This window comes from Nomascus leucogenys, chromosome 17 (assembly GCF_006542625.1).
Source record: "Nomascus leucogenys isolate Asia chromosome 17, Asia_NLE_v1, whole genome shotgun sequence".
NCBI classification, from domain to species: domain Eukaryota; kingdom Metazoa; phylum Chordata; class Mammalia; order Primates; family Hylobatidae; genus Nomascus; species Nomascus leucogenys.
In genome coordinates, this window is record NC_044397.1 from 77,528,147 (window position 1) to 77,548,651 (window position 20,505).

General features: G+C 37.7%; 1 protein-coding gene and 1 long non-coding RNA gene across 3 annotated transcripts in view; one reads left to right on the top strand and one right to left on the bottom strand.

Annotated features, from left to right (window-relative positions):
* The window catches only part of HIBADH (3-hydroxyisobutyrate dehydrogenase), a 221,236-nt gene that overhangs the window by 105,596 nt on the left and 95,135 nt on the right, over nucleotides 1-20,505 (top strand). For both annotated transcript variants that reach the window (XM_030795573.1, XM_003270460.1), the window contains exons 3-4: nucleotides 3,686-3,795; nucleotides 6,640-6,761. In XM_030795573.1, the coding sequence (XP_030651433.1) occupies nucleotides 3,686-3,795; nucleotides 6,640-6,761 (232 nt within the window). The remainder of the gene's footprint in view (nucleotides 1-3,685; nucleotides 3,796-6,639; nucleotides 6,762-20,505) is intronic.
* Nucleotides 8,639-18,381, bottom strand: LOC105737782. The gene is made up of 3 exons (XR_001113467.2): nucleotides 17,558-18,381; nucleotides 16,659-16,869; nucleotides 8,639-8,908 (listed from the first exon to the last, which is right to left on the bottom strand). It is a non-coding gene; the product is annotated as an uncharacterized LOC105737782 (long non-coding RNA).

Sequence of the window (20,505 nt, forward strand, 5' to 3'; positions counted from 1 at the left end):
AACATTTGTCTTCTTCCAATGGATATGTAAAAAGGGGGTGTAGTCCCTTCAGATTACTCTTGGCTCTTCACCCCCCTCCTCATGTTGCAAAGCAGATTTTTGGTATTAAACAGATTTTTAATTTATTTCAGCAGATTTTTAATTTATTCAGTCCTCTGCTCTTTATATTACACACCCACCATTGATGCATACTGGCATACAGATAAATCAAAGTCTAATTCAGAGAAATTGGCTGCAAGAATTCTTAAAGACTATATTGTGGTTTACACAGAAACCAATTTCCTGTAGTCAAAATTTAGATAATAGAAGAGTAGAATTATCTTAATTCATAATAGTGTAAGTATGAGGCAGTTGGAATTAGCAGATCTGTCTGGGGCAGCCTTGACAATCAGAGCAGAGCCATGTCCCAGAGTCAGCCAGGCCAATGGCCATCCCCATTTATGGAGGTGTTGAAAACCTGCACGGTGAAAGTCCTGCAAATGCGTGCATCGTGCTGAATCATTGCACGTGCTTCCAGTCCCCTCAGCCCTTTTTCATGGGAACCATACTTTCTTAGAACTTGAGATTACTAAATATGAAAAATATCTCTAAGTTTCCTTTTTACTTTGGAGATAGGAACCCTGAGAGATAACCCAAATCACTGTTTTTATTTTATAGATTTGGAAACTGAAGCTGGAGGTGTTCCATAGTTTACACAAAATCACCCATGACTTCTTGGCTGAGCTGCAACTAAACCCGGGTCTCTGGCTTTCCAAATTAGTGTTCCTTTCACTGATCCATGCTGTCTTTGCTTATCCATTCAATTAGCAAATGTAATTGAAGGACTCTAATTAGTTTGGCTTCTAAAGGCTTTTGTAGTTGATGTCAGACTGGCAACAAGGTTGGTTTTTTTTTTTTTCCTCCCAGCTTTTGAGCTGTGGCCAGATTTTGTCAGTCAATTATTTCAAGGTCTTGAAGTCATCACATGGATGGTGAGATTATTTGAATGTCTGTTTATCTGTCTAATAAACATGCCTCTGTAGTACAAATTAGAGACTGTTAGGATGTACCAAATATATATATATACACACACACAAACACACACACACACACACACAGAGAGTGTGTGTTATTAGATATAGAGCAGTTGTGGCCAGTACAGTGGTGACATTCCAGCTATCAGTACTGTTGTGTGTTTTTTCTGGGCCTGTGAGCTTTGACACTACTTTCCTATATAATTGAGGGGTTAGCAGTATTCTGGCAATGCAACCATCTCAAGAAGCAGATGCTAGGGATGCAGGGGGCTGATTGGCCACCCCATGCAGTTGGCAAGTGCCTGAATTGGCACTGCCAGTTCATGGGATTAAGAAACTTGGAGGTGTGAAACATCCTTAGACCTGTGAGCTAATTGTTGGTGCCCTTCAGGGCCCCTCTAAAGGAGTTATGTAGATGGAATTTAATTTCTTTCAGTGGAAGAGAACTCAATTCCTAAGAGGGAGTTGAAATTAACTCTTAGACCTCAGGTCTTAACTGATGTCCCTTAAAGGTCTAGAAGGATGGAGCTGCAATAGAAGTATGCCATTGTTTTGCATTGTGTTTATTAGAGTAGGATGAACAAATGGGACTAAGTAACATATTTTTGGTATAGTGTAGGAGTAGAGAAGTATGACTACTACAACTTTTTTTTTCTTATTTCACTGAGCTCTATTTTTCTTGAGTAAACTTGAACTGTTTACCAGGAAATAGTTGCCTCTTCTAGAGTCTCAGTATTTATGAAGGTGTAGGAAAGGTTTTCATGCAACTTAAGCGCTTATTTCTTTGTAATTTGATGGAAAATTTTTTAATTTTTAGAATTATTTGTAGCAAATCCTCATTATATATCAAAATATACAGGTTGAATGTATCTCATTGTAGATTATAAAATGCTGCAGTGTCTTTAGAGTGAAACATTAAAAGAGAATATCTTTTTGTTTGTTTTAGGGTCTGAGATATTTTATAATACCATTTCCTACCTTATTAATATGCAATATGCCAGGATACTTATTTACTGACATTTTAAAGAGTGACTTATGAAACTGCTTTTTGTTAAAGCTACATTTATCCTGAATTTGATTTAGAAGCTGATAGTCTCTTGTGGAAAATTGAAATGTAATTACTTCTAGCTCTTAATATTTAGATTACACATTCTGTTTGGCTTCCTATTCTTTTACTTTCATCAAATGCACATAAAATATAAAAAGAAAATGTGTAAACTTCTACCACATGAAAAGCAGAGGCATTCCTATTTGTAAGATGCTTACATGTCACTTCACATTTTCTAGTAGAAATACATGTTTCTACATGCATAATGTATGTAGAAATACGTCAGTTTTTACATATGTAACTCATTCTGGAGAGAAATCCTTAATAATCTGCCTGATCGTCTTTTGTCTTTTTTTAGCGAAGAGAAAAAAAGCTTTGCAGAAGATGTTGTGACAGGTGGGATGCCGGATTTCTTTTTCTTTCTTTTTTTTTTTTTTTTAAGAGACAAGTCTCACTCTGTTGCCCAGGCAGGCTGGAGTACGGTGGCGTGATCATAGCTCACTGTAACCTCCAACACCTGGGCCTAAGTTATCCTTCCATCTTAGCCTCCCAAGTAGCTAGGACTACTGGTGCACACCACTACACCCAGCTAATTTTTCTATTTTTTGGTAGAGATGGAGTCTCGCTGTGTTACCCAGACTGGTCTCCACCTCCTGGGTTCAGGCAGTCCTCCTGCTCTGGCCTGCCAAAGTGCTGGGATTACAGGCATGAGTCATTGTGCCCAGCTGATTCTTTCTATTAAAGGAGAGTTTGAGTCAAGGAGGGAGCTCCTGGTCTCTCCTGACCTCTTTGGTTGCCAGTTGGCTGGCCAGGTTTATCAAGGTGAATATGTAGAAAAGAGCCAGAGAGCTGGTGGTGGGGGATGTGAGTAACAGTGCATCTACTCATGCATGCACCTAAACAAACAGGATAGACAGCGCAATTTTCCTTTGCAGTATGTTCGTGGTCATTATTAAAGCAGAAATGAGGGTTGAAAGAGTGCCCTGATGCTTATTCATATATCTTTATTCTGTATGTAGTTTCCACGTAAGTTTCGGTAGCTCATACTGTTAGCCTTCCTGGTGGTGCTTGCAGTCATTGTAGTAAGTGTTTATGTCCTTGTCTTGACCTTTTCTTTTCTGAAACAGACTTATATTTTCTTCTTTTTTTTTGCTTGAAAATACAGACTGGAGGATGGTGGGGATTGGGACTTGAGATTTTGTTAGGGGATTTTGCTGCCCACCAAATCACTAATGAATCCAGCGTTGTTGTACTAGAATAGTTTTCTTAGTCAAAGTGTATACCAAAGATTATGCTGTTTAGGAATCCAACTTGGAAGAACCCATGAGAAGTGTGTCTGTTCCCAGGACTGCTGGATTTTGCCCTTTTACCCTCAACTCCCTTCACACTTTTAAAAATAAACGATAGATTTGATTTCACAGAAACTGCATCTGTATATGTATAATGATGTGCCTTTATTTTGGGCAGTAAGCTTTTTTTTTTTTTTTTTGGTCATTTGCAAACAAGGATTAGTCTTTATGCACTGTCACTGTTATAGGCATGCAGGAAAAGTGGATCCTGTTTGTGCTCTAGAAACTGCTTACATTTTAATTTAAATAATGTGCCTTTGCAATTTTTTTTAAAGGTAGTATCTTCCCCAGCAGATGTTGCTGAAAAAGCTGACAGAATTATTACAATGCTGCCCACCAGTATCAATGCAATAGAAGCTTATTCCGGAGCAAATGGGATTCTAAAGTATGTATTTGTCACCTGTGGATATTTTCTTGTTATGATAGTTGATGAATTTCACGTGTTAGAACTATTAGGAAATTACAATTGTGTTTGTTAAACCTTTCTATACTGTTATTATTTCATAAAGTGAATAGTGTGGTGGTTTTCTCATTGTAAAAGGCTTATTTTTTCACTGAAGTCAAGTATGTGACAATGTGTATAAAGTTTTTTGGTTCCGTTTCTTTCCTTTAACTCTTGGGTTAAACTTACCCTTTCACTGGTAACATGTTTAAGAGACTTTTAAAGCTTACATTTTAAACTGCAGCTATTAATAATATAATTTTCTTACAGCTTGTAGAAATTCAGGAAAAGGATTTTATGAAAAATATAGCCAAACATTGGAAAGAACACCATTGTTTAACATTTTGTTGTATGAAAAAAAAGTTATATGTCCTGTGGGTTAGTACGTTTGTAGTAAGAACTTTGGGAAGTTGGAATTAAAGGTTAGCAGTAGCTCTTTAAGCCATTTATGTCAGAGGTTGCAAATTTTTTTATGAAAAATCAGACCTTGGCAATGACCTTGAGCAGTAGGATGTACTGCTTGAGCAGTAGGATGTAAATAACTCCCACAAACTTAGCGTAAATGGAACACGAGGCATAAATGGGTTAAGTAAAATACAGTTTAGGTCAGAGTTTCCTAATCAGTGCCTATCTTCCCTGGCTCTGAGAAACCTTTTGGTTAATTGCTGCTTATCGCCAAACCCTTGCGGTTATGTTAGGATGATAGTGGTTGAATTCCCAGCTTAGTTTTCTCATGTCACTGTTTCTATTCGTAACTTACTTTGTTGTTGAATTTCAGCAAAGAGCTAGAGCAAACTGGTAGACACTGTAGTCACAAGAGGGGCTAAAAGAAAGGGTTTAATTTCAGGAAACTGTAATATGTGAAATTTGAAGTTTCTGGTAATTGAATTGTGTTGGAAAACTAACCAACTTGGAAGGAAGCAAAAGACACTTGGATATTAGGCAGAAAACTGATAAGATAAATGTTTAGATTTCAGGGAAGGTTAAAAGACACTCATTTTGGATGGAGCTCTCAGGGCCACAGTGTGTGTGGTCCGGAGGCATCCTAGCTGACCTGTTACCTAGCCTGTTTCAGTTATGGTCCTGCTTTACCTCTGAAGAAAAAGTTACTAAAAACTTCTGAGGAGACATAGCCATACATTTGTTGATATCCTTTGCTAAGGAATATGGTGACTAGCTATCAGAACAGTTTGGTCCAGGGAGTGTTTTCAAAAAGTTTGACTTTACATTGAACTATAATTTGCTTCTTATGGGTGATTCTTTAGTTTTTTCTGGGTGAGGATCATTTCCATACACCCAGTGCACGTATAATTTTTGGGATGATTTTCCATTTGTTTAAAGGTTTAAGATCTTAAAATATTAAGATCACAGATTGATAAACTTAATTCTTATTTTTTTAGGCTAAAGAGAAACCTACATACTCTTAGAGTATGCTCTTTCTCTTCTGTGAAATATACCCAACCATTGCATTTGAATTGTAACAATTCATATGTCTAAAATTGTTGTTTAAACAATTTTTAATATGTATATTTTTCTTTTTATTTTAGACGAGATCTTGCTATGTTGCCTAGTCTGGTCTCCAATCCGTGGCCTCAAGTGATCCTTCTGCCTTGGCCTCCTAGAGTGCTGGGATTACAGGCATAAGCCACCATGCCTGGTTATGTTTAAACAATTTTGTATGCTATGTTTTTAATAGAAAGATTTTTCCTTTTAGTAGTTTTTATCAATGAGTTTTCTGTTTTCTTCTTCAGTATTTATATTTATTCAGTTTTAATTTTCTAATCATGATTCCATGCCCTCTGGGTTAGTATATCTATAGTAAGAACTTTGGGAAGTTTGGCCAGGCACAGTAACTCACACCTGTAATCCCACTACTTTGGGAGACCGAGGCAGGATGATCGGTTGAGCCTAGGAGTTCAAGATCAGCCTGGACAACATGGTGAGATCCCATCTCTATAAATATAAAATTTAAAACTTAGACGGGTATGGTGGCATGCACCTGTGGTCGCAGCTACTTGGGAGGCTGAGGTGGGAGACCCTGTCTTAAAGAACTTTGGAAAGTTTGAATTAAAGGTTAGCCATACCCTTTAAATAAATTATAATTTAGGTTAGAGTTTCCTAGCTAGTGAAAATAGACACTGCCTTATAGTGTATATATATAAGTTACCCTAAAAAGCCAAAAAGACTGTGAGATTTCCAGATTCTTTCATATATTTTCCTTTCTACCTGTTCGATATTTTATTTTGTCATTAAAAGGTTACAATTATAAAATAATACGCCATCCCAACACAAATGGCTAGATTTTAATTGCTTATGTTTATTCTTCATTGTGGAAATAACACGGATATATGAAATTTGCAGTATGGCTTGTTAAAGACAAATAAATTACTTTTTAAAGACCCAACTACTTTACAAACAAAAATTTAAGTCCTATCTAATATCCTTTTAAAGTTAATAGGTGTTTTAAATTGCTTACATCTTAGCTTCATGTTTATTATTATGGTTCGTATAGTTCATCTGAAATCAGAATTTATACCATGTAGTGTATTAGGTTTTATTAGGTTTTTTTGGATCTTTTGAAAGAGTTTGGGTTTACTTTTGAAGTATAATTAATCTCAAAAAGAATTTGAGATTTTTAAACCTGTTCTAATTAATAATGTTTTTAATACTAAACTGAAATCCTCCTTGATATATGGCAGCTTTTCAACAGATTCTAATTCTGTAGGTAGTTGCATGAAATTTTTACTCAGAGTTGTAAACTAGAAATATTTTTATTTATTTACTTAGAAAAGTGAAGAAGGGCTCATTATTAATAGATTCCAGCACTATTGATCCTGCAGTTTCAAAAGAATTGGCCAAAGAAGTTGAGAAAATGGGAGCAGTTTTCATGGATGCCCCTGTTTCTGGTGGTAAGTGGTAGCTAAAATATATGCAAACCTATTTATGTTTGTCAAAAGTAGCAATTATGGTTTTGTGGTACCATATGGTTTTGTGGTAGTTATTTTTAGACTTGTTACAGGATTCTCATTAAAAATCAAAACAAACTGATAAGTTATTTAGTACTCTCAAGTCTAAATAACTAACATTGTTAGTCTTAAATTCAGGTAAAAAAGAGTGTCATAACTTTGAAGTGTTATGAATTTTTGATCCATTTACTGTGGATAGGAATATATCAGTTTTTAGAAAATTTTTTTTGGAACTAATGAAAAAATAATCAGCTTAAATAATCCTGTAACTGTTAAAGAAATTGAACAAGTGGGAAAAAAAGAAAAACAATTGTTTTACAAGGGAAACATTGGCTCAGATCATTTTACAGATGAATATTACCAAAATTTCAAGGAGCAGATCATCTAAATTTTATACGAACTTTTCCAAAGAACAGGAAAAGAGGAAATACTTCCCAATTCATTCTGTAAGACCTGTATAACTCTGATACTTACACCAGATAGAAATGTTATAAAAGAGAAAAAATAAATATAGGTTTATTTTAGTCATGAATATAGATGTAAAAACTTTATATTAGCAAACTAAATCCAACCATGTATGAAAGAGATTAAACACTATAACCAAGTTTCCTTTAGCCCATGTATGCTGAGATGGCTTAATTTTAGAAAATCTGTGCATATAATTTACTATGTTAACATGGTTAAAAGTCATATGATTGTCTCAATTAGAAGAAAAGACCCACTAATGAAATTATAAAAACTTACTATTAACTCATATATTAATAGCAGGTATCTGGGTAGTTTGGAATGGCAGGATTATAGTATGGCTTCTCTGTAATTTCCAAGTTTTCCAAAATTACTGTGTACTCAGAATTACTGTGTACACATTTATATTATGTATTTGTAGCAGTATAGCAGCAGACAGCAGAATATGAATTTTATTCTAGTTACATTAAACTTGATTGTGGGCTTTAGAATTAAAAAGTAAAATATAATTTAAATCATTTTGTATTTCTTTATAAAGAACTTAATGATCTTGTAGAGGTACCTTATATCCCAAATGATTTTTGAATATAGGTGGAGGAATAAGTAATTGCTAGCGCTTCTGATTGTTATATTGAATTACTTACATAGGATTAGGTGTAAAGATTTATGATGTGGTATAGGTACTTTGATTAAAAGTACCTACAAAATACTAATAAGCAGTTGTAAGGTTGGTGTTAGTGTGGTTTTTATTGGATGGGATTAATAAACTGAACAGGTCTTTCTTAGGGTGGTTCTACAGCTGAATTTGAAAATTGGTATGGTACAAATGTTCTTGCCATTGATTGATTTTCTTTGGCCTCAAGAGTACAACCTAAAATTATAATCTGATAATAAAAAATACCAATTTGATTTTTAAACATTATTTTAACCTTTAAAATACAATCTTATGAGAAAACTTTGAAATTACTCTTTTGTTCTTATCAAGCAATTTTTAAACTTTGGTTTGTTGTTTCAGTGTACAAAAATGCTAACATAACTGAATACACCTGAATCTGCACTATGTAGTAGATTAAAAGCTTTGTATAGGGATGATTTGTGGTAATTTGTTGGTTGACACATGATCATTATGAGGTTAACCAGTATATAATAGCAGCTTATTTATATTGGTCTTATTGTTATTATGTTTATATTTTTTAACGTGGTATGTTACAAACTGTTCCACCTTCCCACTTAAATAGGCTGGTTTAAAAATTACTGTATTTTAACTAAATAAAGTTAAACCAAAGTGTTATAGGACCACTAGGTTTGATTGCTTGTTGCATGGTAACAGACCAGTATGGCGACACAATGGGAGGTGCAGTAGAGAAAGAGTTTAATAATTGTAGGGCAGTCAAATGAGACAGAGGAACCTTCAAATCCTCTTCCCTCCAGGGTTTGGGGAAGGAGCTTGTGAAGGGTCTGAACAGGTAGGGCTAAAATGTGGGGATTGCTGATTGGTGAAGAAGCAAGGGGTGAATTCCTGGGACAGGGAGATGAAGAAACTGCATTCTTGTGCAGAGTTGATTGGTTCCTTGGTTGAGGTCTTTAGACTGGTTGGCTTCAGCCATTCTGCTGGAATTCAGGACCTGAAAAACACCATAAGCAATTCTTGGGTAAAAAGGTCCAGTGTCAGAGATTCTGTCTATAGGAACAATGGGGGAGCAGGTGGTCAGCATGCCGCATGACCCTTGGTTAGTTACCAGCTACAGGGAAGTGGGTTGAAGTACCCTAGTGCACGCTGGTCAATGCCTGACTGTAATTCTGCCTAAAGCCTGGCTTGTAGTTCTCCATCAACTCTGTGAGGGTGGTTTCAAAAGGGATGTGGGGAAAGCATGGCTTAGATACCCAAAATGGGCCCACAGTTTTATAGAAGTCCAGTGTTCATCAATCTTGAGACATGAAATCTTTGAGATCATTTGAACAAAACTTGAAGAATTTCTCCCCATCCCTTTCTCCCAAGTCTTCATCTATTTCCTATTCCAGACTTTAAAAAATGCATCATGGATTTATATATAGGTACATACAAATAGAGTAGTATTCAAACTGTAAATGGGAACATACTATACTTCTTTTATCGTATGGTTAGTATTTTAAAGAGAAGTTTTTTAAAAAAACTCAGATGAATTTAAAATAGTATTGATTTTTGAGAAGCAATTGGTTTCTTCAGTCAAGTGTTTCCCCCTACTTCCTGGTAAGTATTATTCTGGGGAGTAAAGTAAGAATTATTACTTAATCATTTTTCTAGCCTATGGAGTAACAGATGGAAAGTTTTCCTTAGGTTTCATTTTGATACTTATTAGACCCACTGTGTAATGGCTCCTGCGTACATTATCCTTATTAGAAAGGATACAATTGTATTTAAGTGCTATATGACTTCTTTTAAAAATCAAAAGTAAGTAATGCTTAAACTGTTATGTTTATCATCCTGAAACCAATGTGAAGAACCACTTTAATATTTATGTAGTTATCACTTTGTAGTATAGATAGTAGTTTATAAAGCACTTTGGCATGCCTCAGCCTATTTGGTGCTTCTTTTTGTTTGTTTTAATTTTAATTTTTGTGGGTATATAATAGGTGTATATACTTAAAGGGTAGATGAAATGTTTTGATACTGGCATGCACTGCGTAATAATCACATCATGTGAAATGGGGTTGGTGTTTCTTTTTGAAGCTGTCAAACTGTACATCTTTTTTTTTTTTTGAGACGGAGTCTCACTCTGTCACCCAGGCTGGAGTGCAGTGGTGCAATCTTGGCTCACTGCAACCTCTGCCTCCCGAGTAGCTGAGATTACAGGCGCCTGCCACCACACCCAGCTAATTTTTGTATTTTTAGTAGAGATAGGGTTTCGCCATGTTGGCCAGTTTGGTCTTGAATTCCTGACCTTAGGTGTTCTGCCCTCCTTAGCCTCCCAAAGTGCTGGGAATACAGGCGTGAGCCACCACGCCAGGCCTTAAAGTGTTCATCTTTATCAGAGCCCACATCACGCTGTATTTATAGGCTATGATTCTCTTCCTCTTGAGTTTAAGCTTTTTAAGTGCAGGGAGTACTTTTTTCCCCAATTTTTAAAATTAAATATTGAATATATGTACAAGATATTTATAAAATATATGTGTGGTATAAAGTATAAGTATACATTGAACTAATACGTACGGCCTACTCAGTTTAAGAACTAGAGCCTTGCTATTTATTACCTTTGAAGTTCTTGTTTTCCCGATCCTATTTTATTTTCTCTCTGATGAGAGGTACCCAGCATCCTGAATTTCATGTCTTATTCCCATGCTTTTTTTTTTTTTAACTCCGTATGTTTTTATTTCTAAACAGTAGTTTATTTTCCACCTTTGGAACATTATAGAAATGTTCCATAATGAGCATATTCTGTGACTTGCTTTTTCACTTTACAGTGTATTTCTCATCCCTGGTGTTACTAGAGCCACTGGCTTACTTGGTACCTGTGTGAGAATTAGAAAGGGCACCTCTCTATACCAAAATAGCCCTTCAGATGAGCAGAATGAACCTTTGTATAAAGAAAAAGGTATGCTTTTCTGTGGACACATGTAGCCTTATGTCAGGGTTTGTGGTTTGACACGTTGAATGTAGATTAAATGTCAGCCCCTGCCCACCCATTTGGCTAAATGCCCACGTGTAGTATATAAAATGTATTGCCATTATATGGTTGTTACGTGTAGTTTGTTCATTTTAACTGCTCTGTGGTATTGTTCTATATAAATACATCACTATTTCTTCTTTCTATTGTGATGTACATTTGGATTATTTCCAAGTTAAAAAAAAATCGCATTCTTACACACCATGGAAAGGTGTCTTTTTAGTCTTTTTCCAGTGTAATGCTTAGAACATGGTTGGTCTTCAGTAAATGTTTAAAAACTTGGGTTGACTTCAACTGGAAAAACAACCATGTGAAATAGACAGGATAAGCAGTGATATTCCCATTTTACCAAGGATGGAAGTAACACCAAGAGATATTAGATTACTTACCTCAAGACCATACTGTTGATCAGTGGCAGAATTGAAGGACTGATATGATGGTTCTTTAATGCATATTCTACTGTATTAGGAAATAATATTTTCTAAAGAGTTCTCATATATTTCAAGAGGGAAATACAGACTGCTAAATGGAAGAATTAATGACCTTTAGGGCTAAGCAGCAGATGAACATTCCAGCTAGACCCAATCTAAAGTGCTTACCTACAGAATTGTGAACAAGTAAGGCCACTAAATTTGGGGGTGGGTGTTATGTAGCAGTAAATAACTGATGCAGCCAATAAAGTTGATATTTCCATTATTATGAAGAAGTATTTAATGTTGCTTGTATTATCAGTGTGCTGCCTGTGCTTATTTAGTACAAGTGTTATAAACTCTTTCTGAAGGAGAATTATTGTAATGCGGTTTTGATATGAAGGCCAGCTTTAACATTACTATGGCCTTGGAATATGTTTTGAAGTCAGGTGATGTGGCATCTCTAGCCTTGTTCTTGTTGCTGAGGATTGATTTAAATAATCGGGCTCTTTTCTGGTTCCATATGAATTTTAGGACTTTTTTTTCTGATATTGTGAAAAATAACTTGGTAATTTGGTAGAGATTGCATTGAATATTTAGATTGCTGTGGGCAATATGGTCATTTTAACAATATTAATTTGGCCGGGCACGTGGTGTGGCTTATGCTTGTAATCCCAGCACTTTGGGAGGCCTAGGCAGGTGGATTACCTGAGCTCAGGCATTCGATATCAACCTGGGCAACAATATGAAACCTGTGTCTACTAAAAATACAAAAATTTGGCTGGCCACGGTGGCATGCGCCTGTGGTCCTAGCTACTTGGTAGACTGAGGCGGGAGAATCACTTGAGCTTGGAGGCAGAGGTTGCAGTGAGCTGAGATCGCACCATTGCACTCCAGCCTGGGACTACAGGCATGCACCACCACACCTGTCTAATTTTTGTAGAGACGGATTCTCACTGTGTTGCCCAGTCTGGTCTTGAATTTCTGGGCTCAAGTGATCCTCCCACCTTGGCCTCCCAAAGTGCTGGCCTCCCAAAGTGCTGGGATTACAGCCATGAGTCATGGTGCCCAGCCTTTATTTTCATCTTAATTTCTTAGTCAACCCCAGTGGTCATTCAGGATCATGTTTCCCCCCCACCCCACCCATGTATTTGTAGAATAATTCTTTGCATTAATTTTAGTTATATTTTATTGTGGTGTGAAGAGATACTTAACAGGTTTTCAGTTTTTTGTTTGTTTGTTTTCAGACCGAGTCTCGCTTTGTCACCCAGGCTGTAATGCAGTGGTGCCATCCCGGCTCACTGCAACCTCCACATCCCAGGTTCAAGCGATTCTTCTGCCTCAGCCTCCTGAGTAGCTGGGATTACAGGCTTGTGCTGCCACACCTGGCTCATTTTTCTATTTTTAGTAAAGACAGGGTTTCACCATGTTGGTCAGGCTGGTCTCAAACCGCTGACCTCAAGTGATCTGCCTGCCTTGGCCTCCCAAGGTGCTGGGATTACAGGTGTGAGCCACCGCGCCTGGCTGTTTTCAGTTTTTTAAAAGTTATTCAGACTATTTTGTGGCCTAATAAAAGGTCTATTCTGGAGAATGTTCCATATACTGATGGAAAAAATGTATATTCTGCAACTGTTGGATAAAATGTGCTGTAAATGTCTGTTAGGTCCATTTTGTCTAAACTCCAGTTTAAATTCAACGTTTATTTCTTGACATCCTGTCTAGGTGAGCTGTTTAACATTGAGAATTGGGTGTTGAAGCCCCCAACTATTATTGGATCTCTCTTTTAGATCTAGTAATATTTGTTTTATGAATCTGGGTGCTCCAGTGTTGGGTGCATATATATTTGGAATTGTTATATCATCTTGCTGGATTGATTCCTTTTTCATTATTTAATGCCCTACAATTAATGATTGTCTTTTTTTATTGTTCTTTATTCAAAGTCTGTTTTATCTGATGTAAGTATAACTATTCTTGCTTGCTATTGGTTTCTGTTTGCATGGAATATCTTTTTCCATTCTTTTACTTTAGCTGTGTATGTGTCCTTATTAGTGAGGTGAGTTTCTTGTAAGCAGTTGGATTGTGTTTTTTTTTAATCCATTCAACCATTGTATATCTTTTAAGTGGATAATTTAATCTGTTTAGTTACTATCAAGGTTATTATTGATATGCAAGGCTTTGTCCCTGTCATATTGTTAATTATTTTCTGATGGTGTTATATATTTTGTTTCTTTCCTTTTCTCTCACTGTTAGCCATTATGGCATGGTGAATTTCTGTATTGGTACCATTGGCGTCCTTTTTTCTTTGTGTGATTGCTTTGCCAGTGAGTTTTATACTTTCGTGTGTTTTCGTGATGGTAAATGTCTTTTTGCTTCCAGGTTTAGGACTCCCTTGATTATTTCTTGTAGGGCTGGGCTAGTGGCAATGAATTCCTTGAGCATTTGCTTCTCTGGAGAAGACTTTATTTCTTCTTCATTTGTGAACAGTAATTTTGTTGGATACAGTATTCTTGGCTGCCAGGTTTTTTTGTTTTTTGTTTTGTTTTGTTTTGTTTTTTTCCTGTCAGCACTTTGAATATATCATCCTATTCTCTTCTGGTCTATAAAGTTTCTGCTGGTAAATCTTCTGTTAGTCTGATGGGGGTCCCTTTATAGGTGACCAGATGCTTTTGTCTTGCTGTTTAGCTTAGACTTTATTTATTTATTTATTAGAAACAAGGTCTCAGTCTGTTGCCCAGGCTGGAGTGCAGTGGTGTGATCAAAGTTCACTGCACCCTTGAACTCCTGGGTTCAAGCGATTCCCCCCAACCCCAACCTCCTGAGTAGCTGGGACCACAGGTACATGTCACAATGCCCAGCTAATTTAAAATTTTTGTAGCGATGGAATCTCAGTATATTGCCCAGGCTGATCTCAAACTCCTAGGCTCAAGCGCTCCTCCACCTTGGCTTCCTAAAGTGTTGGGATTACAGGAGTGAGCCACCATATCCCGCTGGATTCGACTTTAGACAGTCTGATTAAAATGTGTAGTGAAGAAGATCTTTTAGCATTGTATCTTTCTGGGAATTGGTGAACCTCCTGTATCTGAATATTTAAATCTCTTGCTAGACTTAGGAAGTTTTCACCTATTCTTTCGTTAAATAGATTTTCTAATCTTTTCAGTTTCTCTGTGGGTTTGGAGATACTGATAATTTGTATATTTGGTCACTGTATGTTGTCCCAAATGTCATGAATGCTTTACTCGTTCTTTTTAATTCTTTATTTTTGTCTGACTGCATTATTTCAAAAAACCTATCTTCAAGTTCTGAGCTTTTTATCTTCTGCTTGTGTAGTTTATTGTTGAAGCTTTCTAATGTATTTTATATTTCCTTCAATAAGTTCTTCAGTTCCAGAGTTTCTACTTGTTGCTTCTTAAAGATATCTATCTCTTTGGTAAATTTCACATTCATATCCTTAATTGTTATTCTGATTTGTTTGCATTGTGTTTTAGAATTAATCTGTTTTTCACTGAGCTTCTTTAAAATGTATCATCTGGAATTTTGAAGATTTTTAAAAATTAAAATATATTGTTGGAGAATTGTTGTATTCCTTTGGAGATGCCATATTTCCTTGCTTTTTCATGTTTCCTGTGTCCTCATGTTGGTATTTGTGCATCTGGTATAACAGTCTCTTCCTCCTATTTTTGAATTTACTTTTTGTAGGGGAAGACTTTTTCTTAAAGGTGTATCTGTGGTTTGGTGATTGAGCAGGGCTCTTTGGCTTTGATTATGGTTGCATGCAGTATTATAGTCACTGAATGGTTTCCTTGGCTGTAAATAGCTTTACTGGTATCTGTTATTTCCTTAGAGGGTTAGGGTGAAGTTATTAGTGGAAGCTGTGGTGAAGTTGTGTAGACTGGGAAGCCAGGTAGGCCAGTCTTCAGGCCCTAGTGGTGGCAGCAGTGGGCTGTGCATGCTTTGTTCCCCAGGGCAATTGATACAGTTTGGATATTTGTCTCCCCAAGTTTCATGTTGATATGTAATCGCCAGTGTTGGAGGTGAAGCCTGGTGGGAGGTCATGGGGGCAGATTTCTTACGAAAGTTTAACACCATCCCCTTGGTGCTGTCCTTGCAATAATGAGTAACTTCTCAGGAGACCTGGTTGTTTAAAAGTGTGTGGCACCTTCCCCCTTCTCTCTTGCTCCCACTCTGGCCATGTAATATGCCCACTCCCCCTTTGCCTTCCACCATGAGAAAAAGCTCCCTGAGGCTTATCCAAAAGCTGTGCAGATGCTGATGCCATGCTTCCTGACAACCTGCAGATCCAAAAGCCAATTAAACCTCTTTTATTTATAATACCCAGCCTCAGGTATTTCTTTATAGCAATGCAAGAACAGCCTCATACATGCTGGCACCTGTGTCAGTGGTTACCAGGGGACCAATTCTTGGGCCTTCCCATGGCTTACTCCAATGCCAGTAGTGGCAGTGGGGGCTGGGTAGGTGAGCAGGTTCTCATGTCCCTGGCCAGCTGGAGTGGTATGGGCAATGGCAATAGTGGTGGTTTAATTATCTTCTGGGTCCCTATCTGTGTGGGCTGGTGATGGTGGTGGCTGTGATACTGGTGGTGGCTGCAATACAGGGTCACCCCCAGCAGCCCCAGACATGCTGCTACCAGGCTTTTCTGCTGTCTATAGCAATGCTGCCATGCTACACAGAGTGGTGTATGGGCCCTGCCTTTGCATGTGAGCCTTAGCATGGAGGCCATGCTGCCAGTGGGGTTTCAGTCACCACTCTCTGCCCTGGATAGGTAGCCCTCCAGCTTGCCTGGCCCAGCCTCCGGTGATAGCAGGAGCAAGTGTACAGAGCAGGGGGAAGGGTACCATGCTCTATGTGAGAGCTTGATCACAGAGGCTGCTCCACCAGTAGGAGAAGAGTTCACTCTTCCTTTGCAAAGCCAAGCACAGGGTTTGTGAATTGCTGGGCCTGGAGTCATTTCTCACAGCCCCAGACAGGGAGCTCTCAGACACTGTAGAGTGTGCTTCAGTTTCCTTTGTCCCAGGTACTGCCTTTCAGTGCACTGCACCATTTTTTTCTTGGGGAGTAGTATACCCTGTGGGTTAAAGTACTTTGGATCCAGCCAATGCTGTGCCACCACAGCCATTCAGGTCTTGGGGGATGGTGAATGACCCAGGATGAGTTTCCTGTCTGGTGCTGTGCCTGCCCTTGCGGGGTTTCCAGATCTCCACCTGCGCTAGTGTCAGGGTTCATGTAGGTAGAGGAGCTCTCTTGTGGTTCAGATCGCAACAGTCCATTGCAGAGACGTGGACTGCTAAAGCTCTTTTACTTACCGTTTTCCTGTAATAGGAAGTCCCTTGGGGCGCTCGGTTCATCTTGGTTAAGCTGGCTGCTTCCTTTCTTCTCTATGCCTCTGATGTTTGCTGTGAATTCACCCTTGGACTCTAGTGTTCTATTTGAGGTATTTTTATTCCTAATTTTGGCTCTTCTTTCTGGAGAGGGTGGCTGTCTGGCATCTGTCGTCAGCCATTTTCAACCAGGTAACTGAGTTTTGACCAAGTTGGTGAAAATTTAATATAAGTTGTTATAGTGTTCTTAGGACTGCTGGGATCAAATACAGTGTTGTGTCACTTAATGTTAAGCAATTGCATCATTGTTCAAACATCATAGAATGTACTTACACAAACCCGAATCTAGGCTGTATTGCCATAGTCTATTGCTCCTAGGCTATAAACCTATACAACATGTTACTATACTGAATACTGTAGGCAGTTATAACACAATGGTAAGTATTTGTGTATCTAAACATATCTAAACCTAGAAAAGGTACAATATTAAATACAATATAAAAGATAAAAAATGGCATACCTGTATAGGGCCACTTACCATAAATGGAGCTTGTGAGTCTGGAAATTGCCCTGGATGAGTCAGTGAGTGAGTGGTGAGTGAATGTGAAGGCCCAGGACATTACTGGACACTGCTGTAGACTTGATAAACAATGTATACTTAGAGTACACTAAACTTATAAAAAAATATTTTTCTTTCTTCAATAATAAATCAACTTCAGCTTACTGTAACATTTTTACTTTACAAACTTAAATTTCTAAAAAACTTTCTGACTCTTGTAATAATACTCGAAACAGCAACACATTATACAGCTGTACAAAAATATTTTTTCCTGATATTCTTATTTTATAAGCTTTTTTTCTATTAAAAAATTTTTTTTTTTTACCTTTTAACTCTTTTCTAAAAAAGGAAGACATGGGGGCTGGGCGCAGTGGCTCATGCCTGTAATTCCAGCACTTTGGGAGGCCAAGACGAGCATATCACTTGAGCCCAGAAGTTCAAAACCAGCCTGGGTAACATGGCAAGACTCCTTCTCTGCAAAAAATAGAAAAATCAGTTGGGCGTGGTGGCATGCAGCGGTAGTCCCATCTACTTAGGAGGTGGGAGAGTCGATTGAGCCTGGAAGATTGAGGTGCAGTGAGTCGTGATGGCACCACTGCACTACAGCCTAGGCGACAGAAAAACCCTATATTAAAAAAAAAAAAAAAAAAAAAACCAAAAAAAACAACGAAGGCATGATCACACACATTAGCCTGGGCCTTTCCTAAGCCTTCATATTCACTCATTTGATATTACTGTGCTGTGTGGTTTGGATATATGAGCCCTCCAAACCTCATGTGAAAATTTGATCCCCAGTGTTGGAGGAGAGGCCTCATGGGAAGTATTTGGGCCATGGAGGTAGATCCCTCGTGAATAGATTAATGCTATTCCTTGGAGGTGAGGACTGAGTGAATTCTCAGTCTCAATTCCCACAATATCTGGTTGTTAAAATGAGTCTGGCCCCTTCCCCTTCTTTCTCTTGCTTCCTTTTTTGCCCTGTGATCTCTGCACGTGCTGGCTCCCCTTCGCTTTCTCCCATGAGAGGAAGCAGCCTGAGGCCCTCAGAAAATGCATTGGTGCTAGTGCCATGCTTCTTGTGTAGCTTGCAGAACTGCGAGCCAAATAAACCTCTATTCTTTATAAATTATCCAGCCTTGGGTATTCCTTTATAGCAACACTAAATGGACTAAGACACACTGTCTTTTGCTTCTACATCTTGTCTCACTGGGAAGGTCTTCAGGGGCAATTAACAGGCATGGAGCCATAATGTCTTAAGATAACAATGCTTTCTTCTGGAATACCTCTTGAAGGATCTGCCTGGGGTTGTTTTATAGCTTACTTTTCTTTATCAATAGAAGGATTATACTCTATTTACTCTAAAAATATAGTAAATCCATAAACTAGTAGCGGAGTTGTTTTATTTTCATTAGCAAGTATTATGTGCTGTACATAATTGTTGTGTGCTATACTTTTATTTTACTAGCAGTGCAGTAGGCTTGTTTATACCAGCATCACGACAAACATGAACAATGCATTGTGCTGTGACATTACTAGGTGACTGTAATTTTTCAGCTCTGTGATGATCTCATGGGACCGGTGTTGTGTATGCAGCCTGTCATTGACTGAAGTGTCTTTGTGCAGTGCATGGCTGTAGTATGTCTAGCTGTTAAACGTCTCTTGTGCTCCTAGACTTCAGTTTTATTATTAGAAAGGACCTTACTAATAATTTAATTTAACTCTGTTAACATTTTATAGATGGAAAAATCGAGGTTCAAAGAGGATAAGTGACTTGCCCAGGGTTCTCTGGGTTGTTAGCAACTCTAGGACTAGAATCAGTTTTCCAGCTAAATCTAATGTTCTTCCCACACTGTGTCACACCTTCCTCCCTTCAATGTCATTCCTTGGTGGCCTCTTGTCTTCTTCATAGCAGTCATAGTTATCAGAAAGGATTCTCATAACTCCATTTGTATCCATTTTATTTACCCCAGCAACTGCTCCCCTATCTCCTGTGTTGCTAGCTGATAGGCACTGGCATGCAGTAAAAACAGGGAATCGCCATATTTCCTAGTCCTCAGAGGCTATTTTATAATCTTAACATTTCTGTTAAGATTAGAGGCTTAACATTTCTGTTTCAGATTCACATGAGAAGAATCACTGAGAAGCCACTATTCTTGAATCTGGAGAACTCAGGAGAGATCAGATCAGTCCTATTAGGTTAGGTCCATCCTGGAATGTTTGTTAACTGGCTCTAAGGGGCATTTGTTCTGTGGATGGATTGGGATGGAACCAGTTTTTGGGGTCTTTCCTGATTGAGATCCACCTGACTAGTGCTGTTTCATCAAATAAGCCTCCAGAGAAAAAGAAAGTAAAGTGATACCTTGACATATCTTTAACATGTTTTAGTTTAACGGGATAAGATCTGTTTGTAGGTATAAGGATTTGTGAATTGAACAGAATTATAGTTGAAAGCAAAGGGATGAGAGGATTTTTATATAGCAACAATGATAGTATGGAATGTATGCTATTGCAAGGACAACTGTGTTATGCTTATGTTTGTGCCTGTCTCTTCTACTAAGACTGAAGAGGGCAGACACCATGTCTTATTTAATTTTATATCTCCAATGTATATCTCCTTGTAGACATTTAATAAAGTATGGTTGGTTGAATCAAGAATCTTTTCTTCTTTTAAAATTCAAGACTGATGTCAAATATTTTGAGCCTTCTTGCAGTTTTTCATCTTTCTGAAGTTATCCTCTAGGTTATCTCCAGATTATTTACCTCTCTGTGAAGTGTGAGCTAACTGCCTCTACATTTTGTTATCAGTCAGGTAGCAGGCATATACTATGTTTAAAATGTTGTAATATTAGGTGCCATTGTGGTGAGTGTGATTATGATCAATTTAGTGGGGATGAGATAAGAGAAATAGAGAAATACTCAGAACAACTTAAAGAGAAAGTTCTTACCTTTAAAGTTTAGAATTTAGAAAAACATACTAATACTTGCAAATAGTTACAGAATGCAAAATATTGTGATACGGCAGTATTCCCAGTATTTAACAGGCAGAAATAGAACTCCTCATTACCAGTTTAATCTCTAACAGCATTCTAGGCACTGTAAAGAAACAGTCCTCATCCCATCTCGGTTGACTATTAATTATTATTTACACTTTTATCTCATAGTCAGCTTTCTGGATATTTAAAGAGAGAGTAACACTAGATTTAGGCCGGGAGCAGTGACTTATGCCTGTAATCCGAGCACTTTGGGAGGCCAAGGTGGGCAAATCACTGGGGCCCA